The sequence below is a fragment of the Otolemur garnettii genome, unplaced genomic scaffold, assembly GCF_000181295.1.
Source record: "Otolemur garnettii isolate 467f Iridium unplaced genomic scaffold, OtoGar3 scaffold00046, whole genome shotgun sequence".
Classification (NCBI taxonomy): Eukaryota; Metazoa; Chordata; class Mammalia; order Primates; family Galagidae; genus Otolemur; species Otolemur garnettii.
The window spans coordinates 2,984,457-3,005,154 of NW_003852441.1; the positions used below are offsets into that span (position 1 = coordinate 2,984,457).

Below are 20,698 nucleotides of genomic sequence, written 5' to 3' on the forward strand. Positions count from 1 at the left end.
GCTGTGACGCCATGGCACTCTACCCAGGTCAACAGCTTGAGGCTCTGTCTCAAAAAAAAAAAAAAAAAAAAAAAAAAAAAAGTAGTGGTTTAATAACTATACCCATGCTATGCAATTCTGAGCAACAGTTAATGAGAAGATACATATTAGAATGAAAAAGTTAAGATGGGTGGTACCTGTGGCTCAGTGAGTAGGGCGCTGGTCCCAAGGGTGGCAGGTTGGAACCTGGCCCAGCCCTGGCCAAACTGCAACAAAAAAATAGCCAAGGGCTATGGCAGGCGCCTGTAGTCCCAGCTACTCGGGAGGCTGAAGCAAGAGAATCGCCTAAGCCCAGGAGTTGGAGGTTGCTGTGAGCTGTGACACCACAGCACTCTACCAAGGGCGATAAAGTGAGACTCTGTCTCTATTAAAAAAAAAAGAAAAAGTTAAGATGCTAATAAAAGATACAAATTGCAGAACCAAGGTAGAGTATGATGCTGTTTTTAAAAAATATACAAAACTATGTATTTTTACCTGTTATATATGTATTATATATATTCGTGTTTTAACTATATAATTTTTCTGTTTGTTTTGAGACAGAGTCTCAAGCTATCACCCTGGGTACAGTGTCATGGCATCATAGCTCACAGCATCCTCCAACTCGGGCTCAAGTGATCCTCTTATCTCAGTTTATCTATTTGTTTTTTAGTAGAGACGGGGTGTCACTTTTGCTCAGGCTGGTCTTGAACTCATGAGCTCAGGCAATCCTCCCTCCTCAGCCTCCCAGAGTCCTAGGATTACAGGCGTGAGCCACTGAGCATGGCCTTGTTTGTTTTTTTTGAGACAGTCTCACTTTGTCATCCTTGGTAAAGGGCCATGGCATCACAGCTCACAGCAACCTCAAACTCCTGGGCTTAAGTGATCCTCTTGCCTCAGCCTCCCAAGTAGCTGGGACTACAGGCACCTGTCACAATGCTCAGCGATTTTTAGAGACATCTTTCTCTGGCTCAGGCTGGTCTCAAACCTGTGAGCTCAGGCAATCCACCTGTCTTGGCCTCTCAAGTCCTGGGATTATAGGCATTTGCCTACATAATTTTATTTATTTATTTATGCTTGAGGCAGAGTCTCATTATGTCGCCCTCGGTAGAGTGCCGTCAAGTCACAGCTCACAGCAACCTCTAACTCTTGAGCTTAAGCAATTCTCTTGCCTCAGCCTCCCAAGAAGCTGGGATTACAGGCACTGGCCACAACACCCAGCTATCTTCTCGTTGTAGTTGTCATTGTTGTTTGGCAGGCCAAGGTCAGGTTCAAACCGCCAGCCTGGCTCAGCACCTGTGGCTCAAATGGCTAAGGCGCCAGCCACATACACCTGAGCTGGTGGGTTCGAATCCAGCCTGGGCCCACCAAACAATGACAGCTGCAACCAAAAAATAGCCGGGCTTTGTGGTGGGCGCCTGTAATCCCAGCTACTTGGGAGGTGGAGGCAGGAAACTCGCTTGAGCCCAGGAGTTGGAGGTTGCTATGAGCTGTGACGCCATGGCACTCTACCCAGGTCAACAGCTTGAGGCTCTGTCTCAAAAAAAAAAAAAAAAAACAAACCGCCAGCCTGAGTGTATGTGGCCAGTGTCCTAACCACTGAGCCATGGGCGCCGAGCCTCAGTCTTCTTATCTTAACCACCATTCTTCATCTGCCTTATCTGTTCTTCCCAATTTCTTTGCAAACATCTTGAAAGCAATCACTATCTACCTGCTATTACTTGACTCAACTCAGAAACAAAACCAAAGTGCAAAATTAATCATAAACCAGGCTTGACACCTGTAACATATGGTACACTGAGGCTGGCAGGTTTGCTCACAGGTTTGAACCCGGCGTGGGCTAGCTGAACAACAGTGACAACAGCAACAAAAAAAATGGTGGGGCGTTGTGGCAGGCGCCTGTAGTCCCAGCTGCTTGGAAGGCTGAGGCAGGAGAACTGCTTGAGCCCAGGAGTTTGAGGTCGCTGTGAGCTATGGCGCCATGGCACGCTACCAAGGGTGACATAGTGAGACTCTATCTCAAAAAAAAAAAAAAAAAGAAATGGTAAACCAGAGTAACTGCTTTAATGTTAAAAATATTTATTCTTTTTTGTCCTAAAAGATCACACAAAAGTTGGGAAGAGAAGGATGGATGTCAACTATCCTACATCAAAAATCTGGGCTAAGGGGAGACAAAGAGCTGCCTAAAGAAACTGAGAGCTGGAGCAAATTATAGGGATCAAGGTGGCTGCTGGCTGTGGAGCCCACAGCCTGGCTCGGCCACATCCAGGAGCACCATCCAGGTCTGGCAGGGACAGCACAGCTGCTGGCTCCACTCAGTCCTCCTCTTCAGGAAGGGAGAGGAAGGAGTTCACTCCTTAGACATGTTCTTGATAGTCTTGTGCTCCTTCATGGCCTTCTCCCAGTCGCTGCCGTTGAACTCCTCAGTGACTATGCTCCTCACGGTGCCCTCATCCAGGCAGTGGGGGGCGATTCCTGGGGAAGCAGCACAGAGAAAAGGGGAGACCAAAACAGGTGAGAACAGATACTACACTAGCTCCTAGACAAGCGCCCATGTGTAAGCGTCATCATGCTACATACACGATGGACTTTCTGAGTGATAGGCGACAGCATGTGACTTCAGAGATCAGCCTGGCACACTGCCTGACGCCTCAGAAGGTCCAGCTTACCGCTTCCCTCATCTGGTTCACTCTCCCCATCTGCCCCTGGGGATCAGCCACCTTGAACTGAAGATGGCGAAGGCTGCACATCATTCAATACCAAATTTAGAGCCTGGAGTAACTTCTAACTGCAGGCCTAAAGAATTCACAGCCCTTTTTTGAGTTTAGATAAATAACTTCCTATGAATTATATGCTTCCCCATTTATACTGGATTTTAGACTTTTCAGAACCCCAGGGGAAGGACTCTCCATGAGACTGATGAGGAACAAACAGGAGGTGCTGAAGAAATGGGGTGGGAAGGGTGAGCATGATGCCATGACTCCCTCCATAAGGCAAAAGACAGTCACGGTCACAGCCGCCCCTGCAGCTCTGGAGGTTGCTTTTGTACAGGGAACCAGAGGCCTCAGGAATTTCTTCTGCCTCTGGTTTCCCTCTCAATGCACAATGTGAGTGGTATTACTCTGAACAATTATCCAAAGGTTTGTTTTATTTACCTCTGTATCTGAGAGGGGATTTGGAGGTTCTGTTTTTGGATAAATAAAAAAATTTTTTAACTGGTGTTGTAAGTGCTTCACATTCTTGCCTCTTTCACTCCCTTAACCCCTGTCATTATCAAAATTGCTACCCTTACCCACCCAACAAGCCCATCTCCCCACCTGTCCTCTCTACCCTTTATGTCATGGATACACAGTTCTCGCAGCACCAGTGATAGAATCATGAAGTGGATGGACTCGGAATCAGACTTTCCATGCTCAGATAAGGGATCTACAGATGTGAGCAGACCAGTCCTGCATCCTGTCACTGAGCTCTGCTGGAGAGCCCTGACCGAGGACATGCATGGAGCAGGGCCTAGCCTGGCAGGGGGCACCCACCTGTCCCACCAGCACTTTGGCCCAGAGTACCCAGGCTTCTGTGTCACAGTCTATCCCTTTTACTCACCAAAGCCTCCGGGGTTTGAGCGGGGAGTATAGAAGCTCTGAACACCGCATCTCTTGCAAAAGGTGTGCTGGGCTTTGTGCGTGTTGAATGTGTAAGTGGTTATATTCTCGGCTCCCTAGGTGAAAAAGCAGATGTCCTCTTGTTACAAAAAGATTATTTAATAATTTGAAAAATAATTCTTTTAAAAAAACTTTATGGGGAGGGGAGCTCTTTTGTAGGGCTTTCAGGATTCTGAGCACATGAGAAGCTTCTTGACGACAGAGACCGATCTACACTACTCAAAGGCAAGTTTGTGTGGAGCATGACAGCTTACGGCTTCCCCTAGGTCAACTGCGCACAGAACAACTCAGCCTTGGGCCTTCCCTGATCCAAGATTATGGTCCTGTTGATGTCAGGAAGGGAAAATGTCTGTGAGAATGAATGTCTGTTTCCCAAAGAGAGAAGCTCACCCGAAGGGCTGGCTCTCCATGTCCCCAGACAGCAGTGCTCAAGGTCTTTAAGAAAAATGTTGACTGTACTTGAATTAACCTACAAAGGACAAACCAGGAAAAAAAATATTTGCCAGACATCACAGACAGGCTAATTTCCTTAATGGATAATACAAATAGGAAAGTGGGTGAAAGACATAAAGGAACAGTTCAGAGAAAAGGAAAAACAATCGCTCGTGCACCCATGAAGTGACACTCACACTGAGGGACGCAATGAGACGTGTGTCACCTGTTAGGTGGGCGGAAAACACAAAGTTGATTATTACGGCATGTGGAGAAATAAGCACTCTCAATGGGTCATAAGTCACAGGAATGTTAACTAGGAAAAATTTACCACAATCTACCTAAATGTTAAAGTGTACGTATCCTTTAGCACAGTATTCCACTTCTAGCAACTTATCCTACAAATATATTCCAGACATCCACTGACATAGGTATATAGATTTTATAGCACTGTTTATAAAGGCTAACCATTGGGAAAAATGTCCATCAACAGAGAACTGGTTAAAGCATTATGGAAACAGATATAATATTCTGTAACTTTTGAAAAGAATGAGGCAACTTTACACATAATAATGTGGAACAACCTCCACGGTTATAAGGCAAGATATAAAATTTTAATTAAAAAAATTTTTTTTGGAGACAGTCTCATTATATCACCCTCACTAGAGTGCTGTAGCATCACAGCTCACAGCAACCTCAAACTCTTGGGCTTAAGCAATTCTCTTGTCTCAGCCTCCCAAATAGCTGGGACTACAGGCACCTGCCACAGTTGGCCTGGCTATTTTTTGGTTGTAGTTGTCATTGTTTGGCTGGCGTAGGCTGGATTTGAACCCACCAGCTCTGGTATATGTGGCTGATGTCCTAGCTGCTGAACTACAGGGGCGCTGAGCCAACATTTTAATTTTTTTTTTTTTTTTTTTTGGCTGAGGCTGGGTTTGAACCCACCACCTTCAGCATATGGGGCCAGCGCCTTACTCCTTTGAGCCACAGGCACTGCCCAACATTTTAATTTTTTAAAAAGGCTATATCCTTTGTTTTTGAGACAGTCTCACACTGTCACAACAAATTCTTGGGCTTAAGAGATCCTCTTGCCTCAGCCTCCTGAGTAGCTGAGAGCCCACCACACCTTGGGTACTTTTCAGGCTAGTCTCAAACTCCTGAGCTCCAGGGATCCACCCACCTCACCCTCCCAGAGTGCTAGGATTACACTGCGCTTTGTTAAGGCTACATCCTTGTATGCACCTTTGAAGAGGTATCCAAGAAATACTGGTTTACTTCTCAGGAAAGAAAATGGGTGCTGGGGCAGCACCTGTAGCTCAGGCGGCAAGGACGCTGGCCACATACACCTAGGGTGGCGGGTTTGAAATGGCCCAGGTCTGCTGAGCAACAATGATAACTGCAACTAAAAAATAGCTGGGTGTTGTGGCAGGCACCTGTAGTCCCTGTGGGAGGCTCAGGGCAACAGCTTGAGACTTTGTCTCAAAAAAAAAAAAAAGAAAGAAAAAAAGAAAGAAAATGGGTGGTGGAAGAGACAAGGTGGAGGGTCCTCATTACTGTTAAGCCTCTTCTATTTCCCCAGTCCCAGGCTACCATACACTGCCACTGCAGGACAGAAAGGCCCTCACAGGGCTCTGTACTCCCTATGAAAACAGTTCCCTGGGAGGCTTTTGTTACTGCATGGCCACCAGACCACAGAGACACAGCAAAGAACTGCCAAGTGGTCCCAAGTCATCCCAGGTATAACTACCTGAATATACCCTTTAGCTCAAGGGATTACAAGGAGGCGCCTTACATCCCCATCTACCTCATTCATTACTAGAAGTCACCCAGTGGCACCCAGGTCCTTGTGCCTCCATTATCCTGACCCCCACCAACCTGACTCCACGTCCCCTCCTCCCCAGCAGACGCATGGCCTGTTATCATCAAACTCTGCTAGATTCGACAGCTTTGGTCATTTCTTCCATCTTCTGGCCTCGTCAGAAATCACTGAGGACCACCATGTTGGCAAACCCAGTGGTCACTTCTCTGGACTGCTGAGTTCTTACCTGACCTCTCAGTGGCACTCCTGTTCAGTACCCTTCTACTCAACATCCTTCCCAGGCCCGCTGCTTGCTTCTCTTCCCCTTCTGCTCACTCTCGATGAAGGTCTGCAAGTCCCAGGGCTGGCCTCAGACCACTCCCTTCTCTGGCTATACTGTCTCCCCAGCTGACCTCTGGTCACACAAGTCTAAACAATTATCATCAGGCCAAATACTCACGAGGTGGTGCCCCCAGCTCTGATCTCACCCTAAAACCCTGACTTGTATATGAGGTCTAACAATTTTAAGTTCACAAATTCATCCTTGAAAAAGTGCCACACAGTTCATGGCTGAATAGCACTAAGGCCACCTTCCAAGTCTTGGGGTACACCAACAAATCTGCCCTAGTCCTTCCAAGGGCACCTAGTCCACCCTTCAAAGCAATTTTGGAACTCTTTTTCATGTGTTACCCTTGATGTCCTGAATATCATCAAAATGTCTTCCTTTTAGTACTTTTATCTTCTGGTAAAGAAAAAAGTGATTGGGGGCCAGATCAGGTGAGTAGAGAGGGTGTCCCAATACAGTTACTTGTTTACTGGCTAAAAACTCCCTCACAGACAGTGCAGTGTGAACCAGTGCATTGTTGTGATACAAGAGCCGTAAGTTGTTGGCCAACATTTTCAGTTAAGATTTTCGTTTTGGCTCGGCGCCTGTGGCTCAAATGGCTAAGGCACTAGCCACATATACCTAAGGTGGTGGGTTCGAATCCAGCCCAGGCCCTCCAAACAACAACAGTTGCAACCAAAAAAATAGCTGGGTGTTGTGGCAGGCACCTGTAGTCCTAGCTACTTGAGAGGCTGAGGCAGGAGACTTGCTTGAGCCCAGGAGTTGGAGGTTGCTGTGAGCTGTGATGCCACAGCACTCTACCCAGGGGCACAGCTTGAGGCTCTGTCTCAAAAAAAAAAAAAGATTTTCGTTTCTCGGGCAGTGCCTGTGGCTCAGTGGGTAGGGTGCCGGCCCTGTATACCAAGGGTGATGGGTTCAAACCTGGCCCAGGCCAAACTGCAACAAAAAATAGCTGGGCATTGTGGTGGGTGCCTCTAGTCCCAGCTATTCAGGAGGCTGAGGCAAGAGAATCACCTAAGCCCAGGAGTTGGAGGTTACTGTGAGCTGTGATGCCACAGTACTCTACCAGGGCAACAGCTTAAGACTCTTTGTCTCAAAAAAAAAAAAAAAAAAAAGAAAGAAAGAAGAAAATGGGTGAAAGAAAGGAAGAAAACAGTTTGAGAAATAAAAATTTTTCATTTGTCTTTTTTTTTTTTTGAGACAGAGTCTTACTATGTCGCGCTCGGTAAAGTGCCATAGCGTCACAGCTCACAGCAACCTCAAACTCTTGGGCTTAAGCAATTCTCTTTCCTCAGCCTCCTCAGTAGCTGGGACTACAGGTGCCCACCACAACACCCAGCTATTTTTTTGTTGCAGTTGTCATTGTTATTTAGCTGGCTCGGACTGGGTTTGAACCCACCAGCCTGGGTGTATGTGGCTGGGGCTGTAACCACTGTGGTATGGGTGCCGAGCCTATTTTTTTTTGATACACAGAATATCCTTTATTCTGAATTATACAAAATCAAAAGTCCAAACAAGTGGGTGGCACCTTAGGCTCAAGGAGTAGGGCACCGGCTCCATATACCAGAGGTGGCAGGTTCAAACCCAGCCCCAGCCAGAAAACTGCAAACAAACAAACAAAAAACCTCCAAACAATTAACTGTTTAGGAGATCTAGGGTTATGGTTTTAAATGCTATAGTTACATAATAGCTTTCTTTCTTTTTTTTTTTTAGAGACAGAGTCTTACTTTTTCAGCCTTAGTAGAGTGTTGTGGCGTCATACAGCTCACAGCAACCTCCAACTCTTGGGCTCAAGCTATTCTCTTGCCTCAGCCTCCCAAATAGCTGGGAATATAGGCGCCTACCACAACACTTGGCTACTTTTTGTTGCTGTTTGGCTGGGGCCAGGTTCGAACCAGCCACCCTTGGTATATGGGGGCCAATGCCCTATCCACTGAGCCACAGGTGCGGCCCACACCTGGCTATTATTTTTGTTGTTACAGTTGTTTAGCTGACCCAGGCTGGTTCAAACCCACCACCCTCGGTGTATGTAGCTGGTGCCAAAACCACTGTGCTATGAGCGCCAAACCAATTTGTTTTATCTTTACTGGCTATAATTATCAGGTTAAAAGAACAAACAACTACAACCACATTCATACTACAGAATTTGGATGTCTGATAATATCTGGACCCAGAGCAGCGTCCAATTAGAGTGAGTACAGCTTTTGTACGTTTGTCCCACCTGGCACTTTCCAAGCTTTTCAGCGTCCCCCAGGCCAACCCTGTGCTGCCTTTGCTCTGCTTTTCCCCTTCTCTCGCTTTGCTTTGAGCCCTTTTCTTTGCCTCTGTTCACTGACCCTGGGTAGAGTCCATGCTGGTCCAGAGGATTCTACTTGCTTCTCTTAAAGTCAGTCTCCATTTTCATGCCCCTTCATTCCTCACCACATGCTGCATTTGCTCTTGGCAGCATTCGGGACGACCACAGTTGCTGCTTCCTGAACAGCTTCCATTAGGACACCACAGTCTACTTTGAGAATACTTTTGCTTTTTGCTTTTTTAAATTTTTATTTATTTTTCAGTAGTAGTACTTTGAGAATACTTTTGAGTCTGCTCAAAAAAGCTCCCGAAGGGCGTTCTTTCTTCTCTTTTCAGCACGCACCCTCCTTTCCACTTACTCTGTAAGCTTTTAGCCATGTTTCATCTGAGAAAGTCACAAACACACATGCCGCAGGATCGTGCCGATCAGAGTCCCTAACTGTTTATGGATGTTTCCTTGGTCTGCTGGGCTTCTCATAGTCACCTGTTGATTCTGACACAGAATGCAGTGAATTTCTGCAATGTTTTTTATCAGTTCTGTTGGTTACTAGCAGTCCTGACCTCTATCAGTTACACTTTCTCTCCCCTCAGAAAAACATACACTCATTTTCTTCATGGCATTAGCCCCATAATCTTGGACTAACACGTCCCTGATTTCACTTCCTTCCTGCTAAGTTTAACAAAGAAATTTATGAATGCTTATTACTCATGATTCAAGGTCCAACATTCTTGCAACAATGTCCAACAAAACATGCAACAGGCTCGGCGCCTATAGCTCAACCGGCTAAGGCGCCAGCCACGTACACCTAAGGTGGCGGGTTCGAATCCCCAGCCCGGACCCGCCAAACAACAATGATGGCTGCAACCAAAAAATAGCCGGGCGTTGTGGCGGGCGCCTGTGGTCCCAGCTACTTGGGAGGCGGAGGCAGGAGACTCGCTTGAGCCCAGGAGTTGGAGGTTGCTGTGAGCTGTAATGCCACGGCACTCTGCCCAGGGGGACAGCTTGAGGCTCTGTCTCAAAAAAAAAAAAAAAAAAAAAAAAAACATGCAACAATAATGAATGTCACTCAGCACACATGGGGACACGAGCACAGCTGTGAAACACTGGAATACCGAGGTGACGAAACCTTGCCAAGTTGTCTGTACAGTGCTGCCAATGCAGGTGCATGGTGGCAAGTTCATAGACTTAACTGTCAGCCTCATACCTAGCTGCCCTCTTCCCATCTCTACAGCAATGTTCAAAAGACACCTTGGACTAAACTTTCAGCACGCCCCCAACACACACCCCTGCACTTCCCTAGGTTACAGCCTCTCCATACAATTAGGGGCTCAGGTCCAATATTTTGGGTGTAACTTTGAAGTCTCTCTCTTTTCCTCATAGCCACATCCAACGCTTTCTCTAGTTGTTTACCTTGCTCTAAAACAGTGCTTCTCGAAGTGGTCCCTGGACCAACAACGTCAGCACCGCCTGAGAACTTGTAGGACTACGGACTCAGTTCGGCCCGATAATCTGTTAGGCCCGATAATCTGCTCTAACGTGCCCTCCAGGTGATCATGTGCATACTGGAGTTGGAGAATCACTGCTTTAAAACACATCCAGTTATCTATCATCTTTCCATTTCCATGATTACCATCCAAAACCCAGCTCCCATTGCCTCTCCTGGCCCACCATAACAACCCCCTTCCCTATCTCCACTCTTACTTCTTTATAATCTACTCTCCACTCAGGTGCCTAAGAGAAGTTTTAAAACACTGCATGACATTGGCTCGGCACCTGTAGCTCAGTAGCTAGGGCACATACACCAGAGTTGGTGGGTTCGAACCCAGCCTGGCCTGCCAAACGACGACAACTACAACCAAAAAATAGCTGGGCATTGTGGTGGGCACCTGTACTCCCAGCCACTTGGGAGGCTGAGGCAAGAGAACTTTTTTTTTTTTAAGAGACAGAGTCTTACTTTGTCACCCTTGGTAGAGTGCCGAGACGACACAGCTCACAGCGACCTCTAGCTCTTGAGCTTAGGCGATTCTCTTGTCTCACCCTCCCAAGTAGCTGGGACTACCGGCGCCCACCACAACATCCAGCTATTTTTTTGTTGCAGTTTGACTGGGGCCAGGTTTGAACCCACCACCCTTGGCATATGGGGCTGGTGCCCTATTCACTGAGCCAAGGCACCACCCAAGAGAACTTCTTAAGACCAGGAGTTTGAGGTTGCTGTGAGCTGTGATTCCACAGCACTCTACCAAGGGTGACATACTGAGACTCTGTGTCAACAACAAGAAAAACATTGCATCACATCTTATCACGATCCTATTTAAAACACAGGGCTTCATACTCCATGAAACATAAAATCTGTCTCCTTCCCTGGTCCTGTCATTTCTCCAACCCCATCCTGGTCTACTTTCCCCCATCCCTCTGAACACACTCAGCCACAATGGCCATCGTTCAGTTCCTCAGACTTGCCAAGTTTGTGTCCCAGAAGCCCTCTGCACTATCTGTTCATTCCCTTTACCTCTAATACCCTTTCTGCCCACAACCTCTGCATAACTCAGCACCAACCACCACAGAGAGATCCTCCCTGTCACGTCTACAGTAGCTACTGGCTTTTTTTCTTGCACACTGTTCTAGTCTAACTCTCACTATAGCACCCTACATTATCTGATTTTTTCTTATTTGTCTCCCACCCATGAAAGTCAGCTCAGTGTCCATCATATTAACTGCTATGTTTTAGTAGGGCAGTGCCTGGCTCACAGCAGCTGCTCCAGATACTTGAATTAATAAATACATTTTGGGCTTGGCACCCGTAGCACAGTGGTCACAGTGCCGGCCACATGCACCAAGGCTGGAGGGTTCAAACCTGGCCTGGGCTAGCTGAACAACAATGACAATTACAACAAAAAAATAGCTGGACGTTGTGGTGGGTACCTGTAGTCCCAGCTACTTGGGAAGCTGAGGCAAGAGAATTGCTTATGCCCAAGAGTCTGAGGTTGCTATGAGCTGTGATGCCATGGCACTCTACTGAGGGCAACATAGTAAGATTTCGTCTCAAAAAAAAAAAAAAATACATTTCATACTTACTTTAAAATAAACAGAAGACTCTCTTTAGTGGGCTGGGGCCAAAGAGGACAGGAGAGCTCTAGAACACCAGGAAGGTCTGTGGGTCAGCATGCTCACGGATGGTCAGAAAACTGCATGGGCATCCACTCCAAGTCCTAAGAGCTAAGGGCTGGATCTGGTGGTGTTGCCAGAAACCATCTGTCACAGGTGCTTAGGGACAAGCTGAGCAAGCAGGGGCAGAGCCTTGCAGCAGGCATAAGAGGACACACACACAGGTACTTTCCTCACTGGAACACTGGACAGATCGGGGGCTGCACGCCGGGCCTACCTCCTCTACCACCCACCTGTGCCCAAGCCAACAGCTGCTCAAGATCGAAGGGGCAAGCAAAGAAGAGACAGACTGACCCAGAGCGTTCAGGATTGAATCTCACTAACACAGACAAGGACGCCTGCAGTCACTCCTCCCTGATGCCTACCGAATGCCCACTTGATGCCAAGCCCACCAGGCCAGGAGCTGGTCACATGTGAAAAAAGGTGGTATTTGCCTTGGGAACACCCAGAGTCTACTAACGGAGACAGGCAATTACACCAAGATTACTGGTACAGGCACAGAGAGGTCTGTCAGACTTTGACAGCGGAAAACAGGAACAAAGGATGGAACTAAAGCCCAATTCTCCTCTACATTTCCCATAATGTGCTAAAACTTTTAACTAAAAAAAGATTTACTTTTTGGCTCGGTACCCGTAGCACAGTGGTTACAGTGCAGGCTGTGTGCACTGAGGCTGGAGGGTTCAAACCCAGCCTGAGCCAGCTAAATTGGCTGCAACAAAAAATAGCCAGGCATTGTGGTGGGTGCCTATAGTCCCAGCTACTTGGGAGGCTGAGGCAAGAGAATCGCTTAAGCCCAGGAGTTTGAGGTTGCTGTGAGCTGTGATGCCACAGCACGCTACCCAGGGTGACATAGTAAGACTGTCTCAAAAAATTTTTTTTATGTTTGAGAGACAGGGCCTCACTCTGTCATCTGGGTTGGAGGGCAGGGGCATGATCATAGTTCACTGTAAGCTCGAACTCCTGGGTCAAGTGATCCTCCCACCTCAGCCTCTCAAACAGCTAGGAGTATGGGTATACACCACCATGCTTGATTAATCCTCTCTCTCTTACTTTCCATCATCTAGAGAGAAGGTCTCACTTTGTCATCCAGGCTGGAGGGTCGTGGTATAATCACAGTTTATCGTGGCCTTGAACTCCTGGGCTCAAGGGATCCTCCTGCCTCAGACTCCTGAGTAGCTGAGATGACAGGGGCATGCCAGGTAGTTTTTTAATTTTTTGTAAAAACAGGGTGTCAGGCCAGGCATGGTGGCTCACACCTGCAATCCAGCACTCTGAGAGGCCAAGGTGGGTAGATCACCTGAGCTCATGAGTCTGAGACCAGCCTGAGCTAAAGCAAGACCCCACCTCTAAAAACAGCTGGGTGTTGTGGTGGGTGCCTATAATCCCAGCTACTGGGGAGGCTAAGGCAAGAGAATCACTTAAGCCTAGCCAGGAGTCTGAGGTTGCTGTGAGCTAGGATGCCACAGCACTCTACCGAGGGCAATACATGAAACTGTCTCAAAAAAACTCCAATAATTCTAATTCATATAGAGGACAAGCAAATAAATAAATGAATAAATAAATACTTAAATAATTAAAAAAAAAAAAAAAAAGACAGGATCTCACTGTTGCCCAGGCTGGGCTCAAATTGGTGGCCTTAAGTGATCTTCATGGCCTGGCCTCCTACCACCTCCTGGTCCTCAAAGCCTTTTAAAAAGAAATTTATTTTCTTTGACCAAAGGATTTTTTGATTCCAAAGGAGAAACTTTCTAAATTGTCAAGGATTTATATACAAGGAAGTTCAGCACAGTGTTGTATATAATCAGAAACCGTAAGGCAACCTTGCAGTCCAAAGATACCAATACAGAGATTACAAGATAAACAAACTAGGAAGTTGGCTGCTGGGGAGAGGGTGATCAGGGGCTTGGGGACAATGGAGGGAAGACTTTTCATTGTATATATACATATTTTTTCCTACCTTTCCAATGTTGTACCAAGTATAAAAAATTCCCTAAAATGATAAAATTAAAGTTAAAAAAACTAAAAAAAAAAAATGAAAAAGAAAAAACTATATAAGCTTTTTGGGGGGGAAATAATGAAACTAAGTTATCAAAAAAAAAGAATGATAAAATCCTACTTTGATAAAAATAAACAACAATAAGAGGCCAGTGGCACAGTGCCCATAGCTCAATGATTAGGGTGCTGGCCACATACACCAGGGCTGGCGGGTTCGAACCAGGCCTGGGCCAGCTAAACAATGACAACTACAACAAAAAAATAGTTGGGCGCTGTGGTGGGTGCCTGTAATCCCAGCTACTTGGGAGGCTAAGGCAAGACAATTGCTTAAGCCTAAGAGTTAGAGGTTGCTGTGAGCTATGACACCACAGCACTATACCAAAGGACCAAAGGGTGACATAGTGAGAAAATAAATAAGGGGCTGGGCACAGTGGCTCACGCCTGTAATCCCAGCACTTGGGAGGCCAAGGCAGCTGGATGCCTGAGCTCAGAGGTTCAAGACCAGCCTGGGCCAGCACAGACTTTGTCTCTAATAATAGCTGGGCATTGTGGTGGGCACCTTTAGTCCCAGCTACTAGGGAGGCTGAGGCAAGAGAATAGCCTAAGGCCAGGAGTTTGAGTGCTATGACGCCATGGCACTCCACCAAGGGTGACAAGTGAGAGTCTGTCTCAAAAAAAAAAAAAAAAAAAAAAAAAAAAATATGTACACAATAATAGGCCGAGATGTATTTGTGTAGAAAATAATGCACAAGGACACACACCAAATATTAACAGTGGCTATCTTTGGTTAATAGAATTTGGTGATTTTATTTATTTATTCATTTTAAGACAGAGTCTCACTTTGTCGCCCTCAGTAGAGTGCTGTGGCATTATAGCCCATGGCAACCTCCAGCTCTTGGGCTAGGGTGATTCTCTTGCCTCAGCCTCCTGAGTTGCTGGGACTACAGGGACCCTCCACAATGCTCCACTATTTCTGTTACAGTTGCCACTGTTTTAGCTGATTGGGGCCAGGTTCGAACCCATCACCCTTGGTATATCGGGCCGGCCCTAACCACTGAGCCACAGGTGCTACCCTTTATTTATTTTTGAGATGTCTACTGCTCTGGGTAGAGTGGTTTGAGTGATTCTCTTATCTCAGCCTCCTGAGTAGGGGCGACTACAGGCACCTGCCACCACACCTAGCCAGTTTTTCTATTTTTTTTTTTTTTGCTTTCAACTTCTGCTAGCTTTCACTTTATCTTAGTTTGAAGTTTTTTGGGTTTTTTTTTAACTTCTTCCTCCTGTAGTGTTCTCTTGTCCCCCATGTAGCTGGGATCACAAGGTCCGGGCTGTTTTTTTGTTGTTGTTGTTGTAGAGACGGGGTCTCACTCTGGCTCACTCTGCCTCATGCTGGTCTTCCGCTGATCTCCAACTCAGCTGAGCTCAGGTGATCCACTCACCTTAGCCTCCCACGGCACTGGGACAACAGGCATGAGCCACCACGCCTGGCCAAGTTTTTCTATTTTTAGTTAGTGGAGATGGGCTCTCGCTCTTGCTCAGGCTGATCTCAAACTCCTGAGCTCATGGGATCCTCCTGCCTTGGCCTCCCGGAGTGCTAGGGTTATAGGTACGAGACAGCATGCCTGGTCGTGAGTGACTTCATTAATATGCTTTTTGATTCTCTGAATTGGAAAATGTATCCATAATAATATCAAATAGGCCTCCAAAAAATTAAAGGAAAAAATAACATACCTTTTTTTGTTTTGTTTTTTGATAACATTACCTTTTAAAAATACATATGAAACCTAGAGAAACAGGGAAACTAAATCCTGTGAGGGGCTGTGCTATGCTCTGCACCCCTCACACACTGTGTGGGGGTCATAAATCCTCACCAGTGGGCTCTGGACTCCTTGCCTCTGCTCTTAAGCACTAACCTTCAGGAGCTTGAAGCGAGAGGCTGGAACGATGAAGTGTCTATTCTGCTTCTTCTTGCAAATGCTGCAGCTATAGAAAGAGAGCAAATTCCAGGTTGTGAGCAGGCCTCTGCATCCTTGGTGTGCCTGAGCAGCCTGGCCCAGTATGATCTAAGAGTCAGCTGGCCCCAGAGATGAAGCCCCTTTTCAGCACCATCCAAAAAAGGGGGAATCTCAAGCCAATAGCCTGGCCACCCAGGGCCTCTACTCTACATATGCAGCAGAATCCATGGGTCCCAAAGCCAGCAGTTGAGGCCATGCACCACTCAGAAAACCAGGACCCACGGAAGCACATTTCTGCTCCCTAACCCCAGTTTCTTATAGTGAAGAGAAACAAGGGACTTCAGAGACACACAGAAAACAAATTTCAGGCTCGATGCCTGTAGCTCAGAGGGTAGGGCATCAGCCACATATATCGAAGCAGACAGATTCAAACCCAGCCCTGGCCTGCCAAACAACGATGACAACTGCAACAAAAAAAGAAAAAAAAAAAATAGCCTGGCATTGAAGAATTGCTTAAGCCCAAGAGTTTCAGAGACTCTGTTTTCTTTTTTTTTGAGACAAATTTCAGACACTGGTACAATCTCATGCCTCTCAGATAACCACATCAAAAATGGACTTGGGGCTCAGCACCTGTATCTCAGTGGTTAGGGCACCAGCCACATACACTGGGACTGGCGGGTTCAAACCCTGCCCAGACCTACTAAACAACAACTACAATAACAAAAGGACTAGGATGCTTAGGTTCCTTCTTCCTCCATCTTCACGTCACAGAAAGCCTATCTCCAACTATGACAGGTCCCCAGAATCACCATTTCTGAAATTAAAGTTTCCTCTTTTCAGGCTATCTTTTTAAAAAATTCTAAGGTATGGCTGGGCATGGTGGCTCTTGCCTGTAATCCCAGCACTCTGGGAGGCTGAGGCGGGCAAATCGCTTGAGCTCACAGGTTCCAGACCAGCCTAAACTAGAGTGAGACCGTGTCTCTAAAAATAGCCAGGGTTATGGCAGGCACCTGTAATCCCACCTGCTCAGGAGGCTGAGGCAAGACGATCACTTGAGCCCAAGAGTTGAGGTTGCTATGACCTATGACGTCACAGCACTCTACCAGGATGACAGAGTAAGACTGTGTCTCAAAAAATAAATAAATAAATAAATAAATAATCTAATTTAGTATGAATCTTCTAACAAGTTATCCCACAATGTTGACTCTATTGTTAGCAGTCTGGTCATCTTTCCATTTGAGTAACTCCAAGGTATTTTTTTTATTTACTATTCGTATATAACTCAGGGGGCAAAAGGCCTGGGTATTGCTGAATTAACCACATGCCAACTACTGGTCCAGAAGTCAGAGCCTGTTGTCCTTGCTCTATTATAATGCTGTGGACAGTGCTCAGAAGCAAGCTCGCCACAGTCCTCGGTGGCACCATCTGCCTCCTCCAAAGAAAAGAGTGAGAGGGCTAAGCGGGGGGAGGCTGTAGGTGAACACACCCTCCACCTCTCCCCAATTCTGGAATCCTACAAAAATTCTATCCAAGGCTTTTCTTTTCTTTTTTTTTGAGACAGAACCTCAAGCTATCACCCTAGATAGAGTGCTGTGCCATCACAGCTCACAGCAACCTCCAACTCCTGGGCTCAAGTGATTCTCCTGCCTCTGCCTCTCAAGTAGCTGGGACTATAGGCACCCGCCACAGTGCCTGGCTACTTTTCGGTTGTAGTTGTCACTGTTGTTTGTCAGGCCCAGGCTGGATTTGAACCGGCCTGCTCAGGTGTATATGGCCAGCGCCTTAGCCAATTGAGCCACAGGCACTGAGCCTGCCCAGCTAGAGGTGCCTGACAAACCTGTAGCTCACCACCCCCACCTTAACAGCAGTGTCAGCCTGAGGGGTGACTGTCAGCCACAAGCCATGAGGAGCCTGCTCTGTGTCACTTGGGCCTATGCTGTAGAAGCTTTTTGCCCAGTCCTCCAAAAGGAGAAAAAAAAAAAGAGAACAATGAACCTTTATGTATCCATCACCTGACTTCAACAGTTATCAGCTCATAACTAGTGTTGTTTCATCTATATCCCAATGCCCCAGATTATTTTGAAGCACTGCACTGTAACTCTTAAAGTTATTTTAAGCCAATTGAGGAAGAGAAAAATACTTACTTGCAGTCAAAAATGTGCAGGTCTGCTGAGGCCCAAACTTCAAAGCGAACCGCCCCGCAGTGGCAGCCTCCTGTGTGCTTCACCAGGCCCTGGTATTCACTAAATGAAACAAAAATAAAAAAGATAAGAACTTCTGAATAGTCAGGCTGCTGCTTTCTCTTTTGTTGTTGAAAAAAGCAGCAGATAGGACAAAAATCTTTCCTAGGTAAACCACCAAAAAGCATTTCTGCTTTTAAGGAGTCACTATCAATAGAATAAAGGAATGGCTTTGTGGCCAGGTGGTGGCTCATGCTTATAATCCCAGCACTTGGGAGGCTGAGGTGGGTGGACTGCCTGAGCTCACAGGTCTGAGCAAAAGTGAGACCCCATCTCTAAAAAATAGTTGGGCGTTATGGTGGGCACCTGTAGTCCCAACTATTTGGGAGGCTACGGCAAGAGGCTCACTTGAGCCCAAGAGTTTGAGGTTTCTGTGAGCTATGACCAAGTGCTCTGTCTCACAAAAAAAAAAAAAAAATAAATAAATATATATATATATAAATTTGTGCCTTCTTTATCCATGAGCAATCTTTCTCCCCATTTCTTTCTTTCTTTCTTCTTTTTTTTTGAGACAGAATCTCACTATGTATGCCTGGGTAGAGTGTCATGGCATCACAGCTCACAACAACCTCAAACTCTGGGGCTTGGCTTGGCGCCTGTGGCTCAAGCGGCTAAGGCGCCAGCCACATACACCTAATGTGGCAGGTTCGAATCCAGCCCGGACCTGCCAAACAACAATAATGGCTGCAACCAAAAAATAGCTGGGCGTTGTGGCGGGCGCCTGTAGTCCCAGCTACTTGGGAGGCTGAGGCAGGAGACTCGCTTAAGCCCAGCACTTGGAGATTGCTGTGAGCTGTGAAGCCATAGCACTCTACCCAGGGTGACAGCTTGAGGCTGTCTTTAAAAAAAAAAAAAAGTCTTAAAAAAAACAAACAAACAAACTCTGGGGCTTAAGCAATTCTCTTGCCTCAGCCTCCTGAGTAGCTGGGACTACAGGCGCCCAACACAACACTCAACTATTTTTTTTGTTGCAGTTAGGCAGGGGCCAGCTTTGAACTCGCCACCCTCGGTATTTGGGGCCGGCGCCCTACCCACTGAACCACTGGCACCGCCCTCATGTTTGTTTTGAAAGTTTTTTTTTCTGGACATACTGTATAAATAATGCTAATTGTAAAAAAAATCCAAGTATTATATTTGTTTGGTAGTGTTTAAAGTAGAAGTCTCCTGATAATCTACACAGGAGGGCCCCACAGTTTAACTATTTGCTATGTATTCCATATTCCTCCAAACTTTTTCTCTGTACAATAACATCTTAGCAAAAATGGTACAGTGTTATACATACTTTTGCATATAATTTAGCAGACATAAAAAAATTTTAAGTACATATTCTTGTTCACCTAATGGGTGGAAAACATTTCATCTTTTTAGCTAACATTTTAAGATTTTTCTAGACCATTTATCAGTTTTAATGTAAAAATTTACCTCAAATTTGAGTTTTACATTCGAAAGGATCTTTATATCCTCTACCATCTAGCAGTACCTGGGACACCATAGGTGCTCAAAAACGTTTGATAGATGTATACTTTTTTAAATGTTCAGTTTCTAGTTCAAGGTGGTCAGTCAAAAAGTGAAGCCCACAGAAAACCAAATATCGATAGCCATTTCTAGGAAGACTCATCCTGACGAAGAGAATTTCTTCTGGAACGAGGACAAAAGAACTTTTTTTGTGCGTTCAAGAAAAGGAATTCTCAGGTTGTTATGCAATTGCTAGGTTATTCTTGTCTTGGTTTTTTCCTAGTGTTTTGACTGTTCTTTTTAATTTATAAAAAAAATTACATTAAGATATATTATTAGGGTGTTAAAATATGTCTCTGTAGCACAACTGGTTCTCGGGGCAGGGATCTGGATCACATTTGGAGAACAGAAGGCAGCTATTGCCAACAGGTCTCTTCCAAATCACGGACACTCTGGACTCTGGCCATCTGGAGTCTGGAGGGAGCCCCGGGGAGCATCAGTCCTTGGAGAGCTCGCCCGAGGAGCATCTCTCCGCTCTCCTCCCGGGGACCGCTAGCCCGGCCCCGCCTGCTCCCTGGCAGCGTCTGGAACAATAAGGGATGTGGTTCCCCAGCTAGGGCCCAAATGCTCACGTTCCTCTCCAGCCCTCCACCTTTCCCTGCCACCCGCCCCTCCAAAACTTTAAGTGTGCGGACACAAAAAGGGTTCCGGCATGAGGAAGGTGATGGGATTTCTCCTTTCACTGGGAAAGGACCCCGCACCCTTCGCGCGCCGGGACAGCGTTCCCGAGTAGAAAGCCCCTTTGTCCAGGACAGCCGCGCGCGCCCGCCGCCCGCTCCGGATGCAGCCCCCTTTCAGTCCCGGGCCGCGCTGCCCTACCAGCACCGCCCCGCGCCCTTAGAATTAGGGCCCGACAGGGGGAAAGCATCGGCGACTTTAGGTGGGAGGACACAGGACTAAACGGTGGCCAAGGCCCGCACGCAGGCGGAGACGCGCGGGCGGGTGGCGCGCCCGACTCCGCGCCGAGGGGCGTCCGCAGGGCGCCCGCTCCCGCGCGCCCAGGCCCGGCCGCACTCACAAGGTGTCCAGCAGGAGCTTGGCGGCGCCCTCGGAGGTCAGCTTCTGCCGCTTCTGGAACAGCTCCCAGCGCTCCCGTTGCTCGCCTAGGTCCAGCGTGGGCACAGAGGACGTCGGGGTCGCCGGAGTCGGCGGCGGAGGCGGCGGCGGAGGGAGCAGCGCCAGCTCCGGAGGTGGCTTCCCGGGGGCCACCTCTTGGGCCCGCGGCGACGAGTTCCTCAGCGGCCGTTTGGCCGACGGCGGATTTGCCGCCGCCTGGCCCCCG

The 20,698-nt window shown here is 47.1% G+C and overlaps 1 protein-coding gene across 1 annotated transcript in view; it reads right to left on the reverse strand.

The window, feature by feature from the left end:
• Positions 1–2,074: 2,074 nt before the first annotated feature.
• Positions 2,075–20,698, reverse strand: part of CENPV (centromere protein V) — a 19,189-nt gene continuing 565 nt past the window's right edge. Inside the window, exons 3-7 of the mRNA XM_012805932.1 lie at positions 20,435–20,688; positions 17,806–17,904; positions 15,620–15,689; positions 3,616–3,730; positions 2,075–2,490 (exon numbers count right to left, since the gene is read on the reverse strand). Coding sequence (XP_012661386.1) covers positions 2,366–2,490; positions 3,616–3,730; positions 15,620–15,689; positions 17,806–17,904; positions 20,435–20,688 — 663 coding nt within the window. The 3' untranslated portion in view covers positions 2,075–2,365. The remainder of the gene's footprint in view (positions 2,491–3,615; positions 3,731–15,619; positions 15,690–17,805; positions 17,905–20,434; positions 20,689–20,698) is intronic.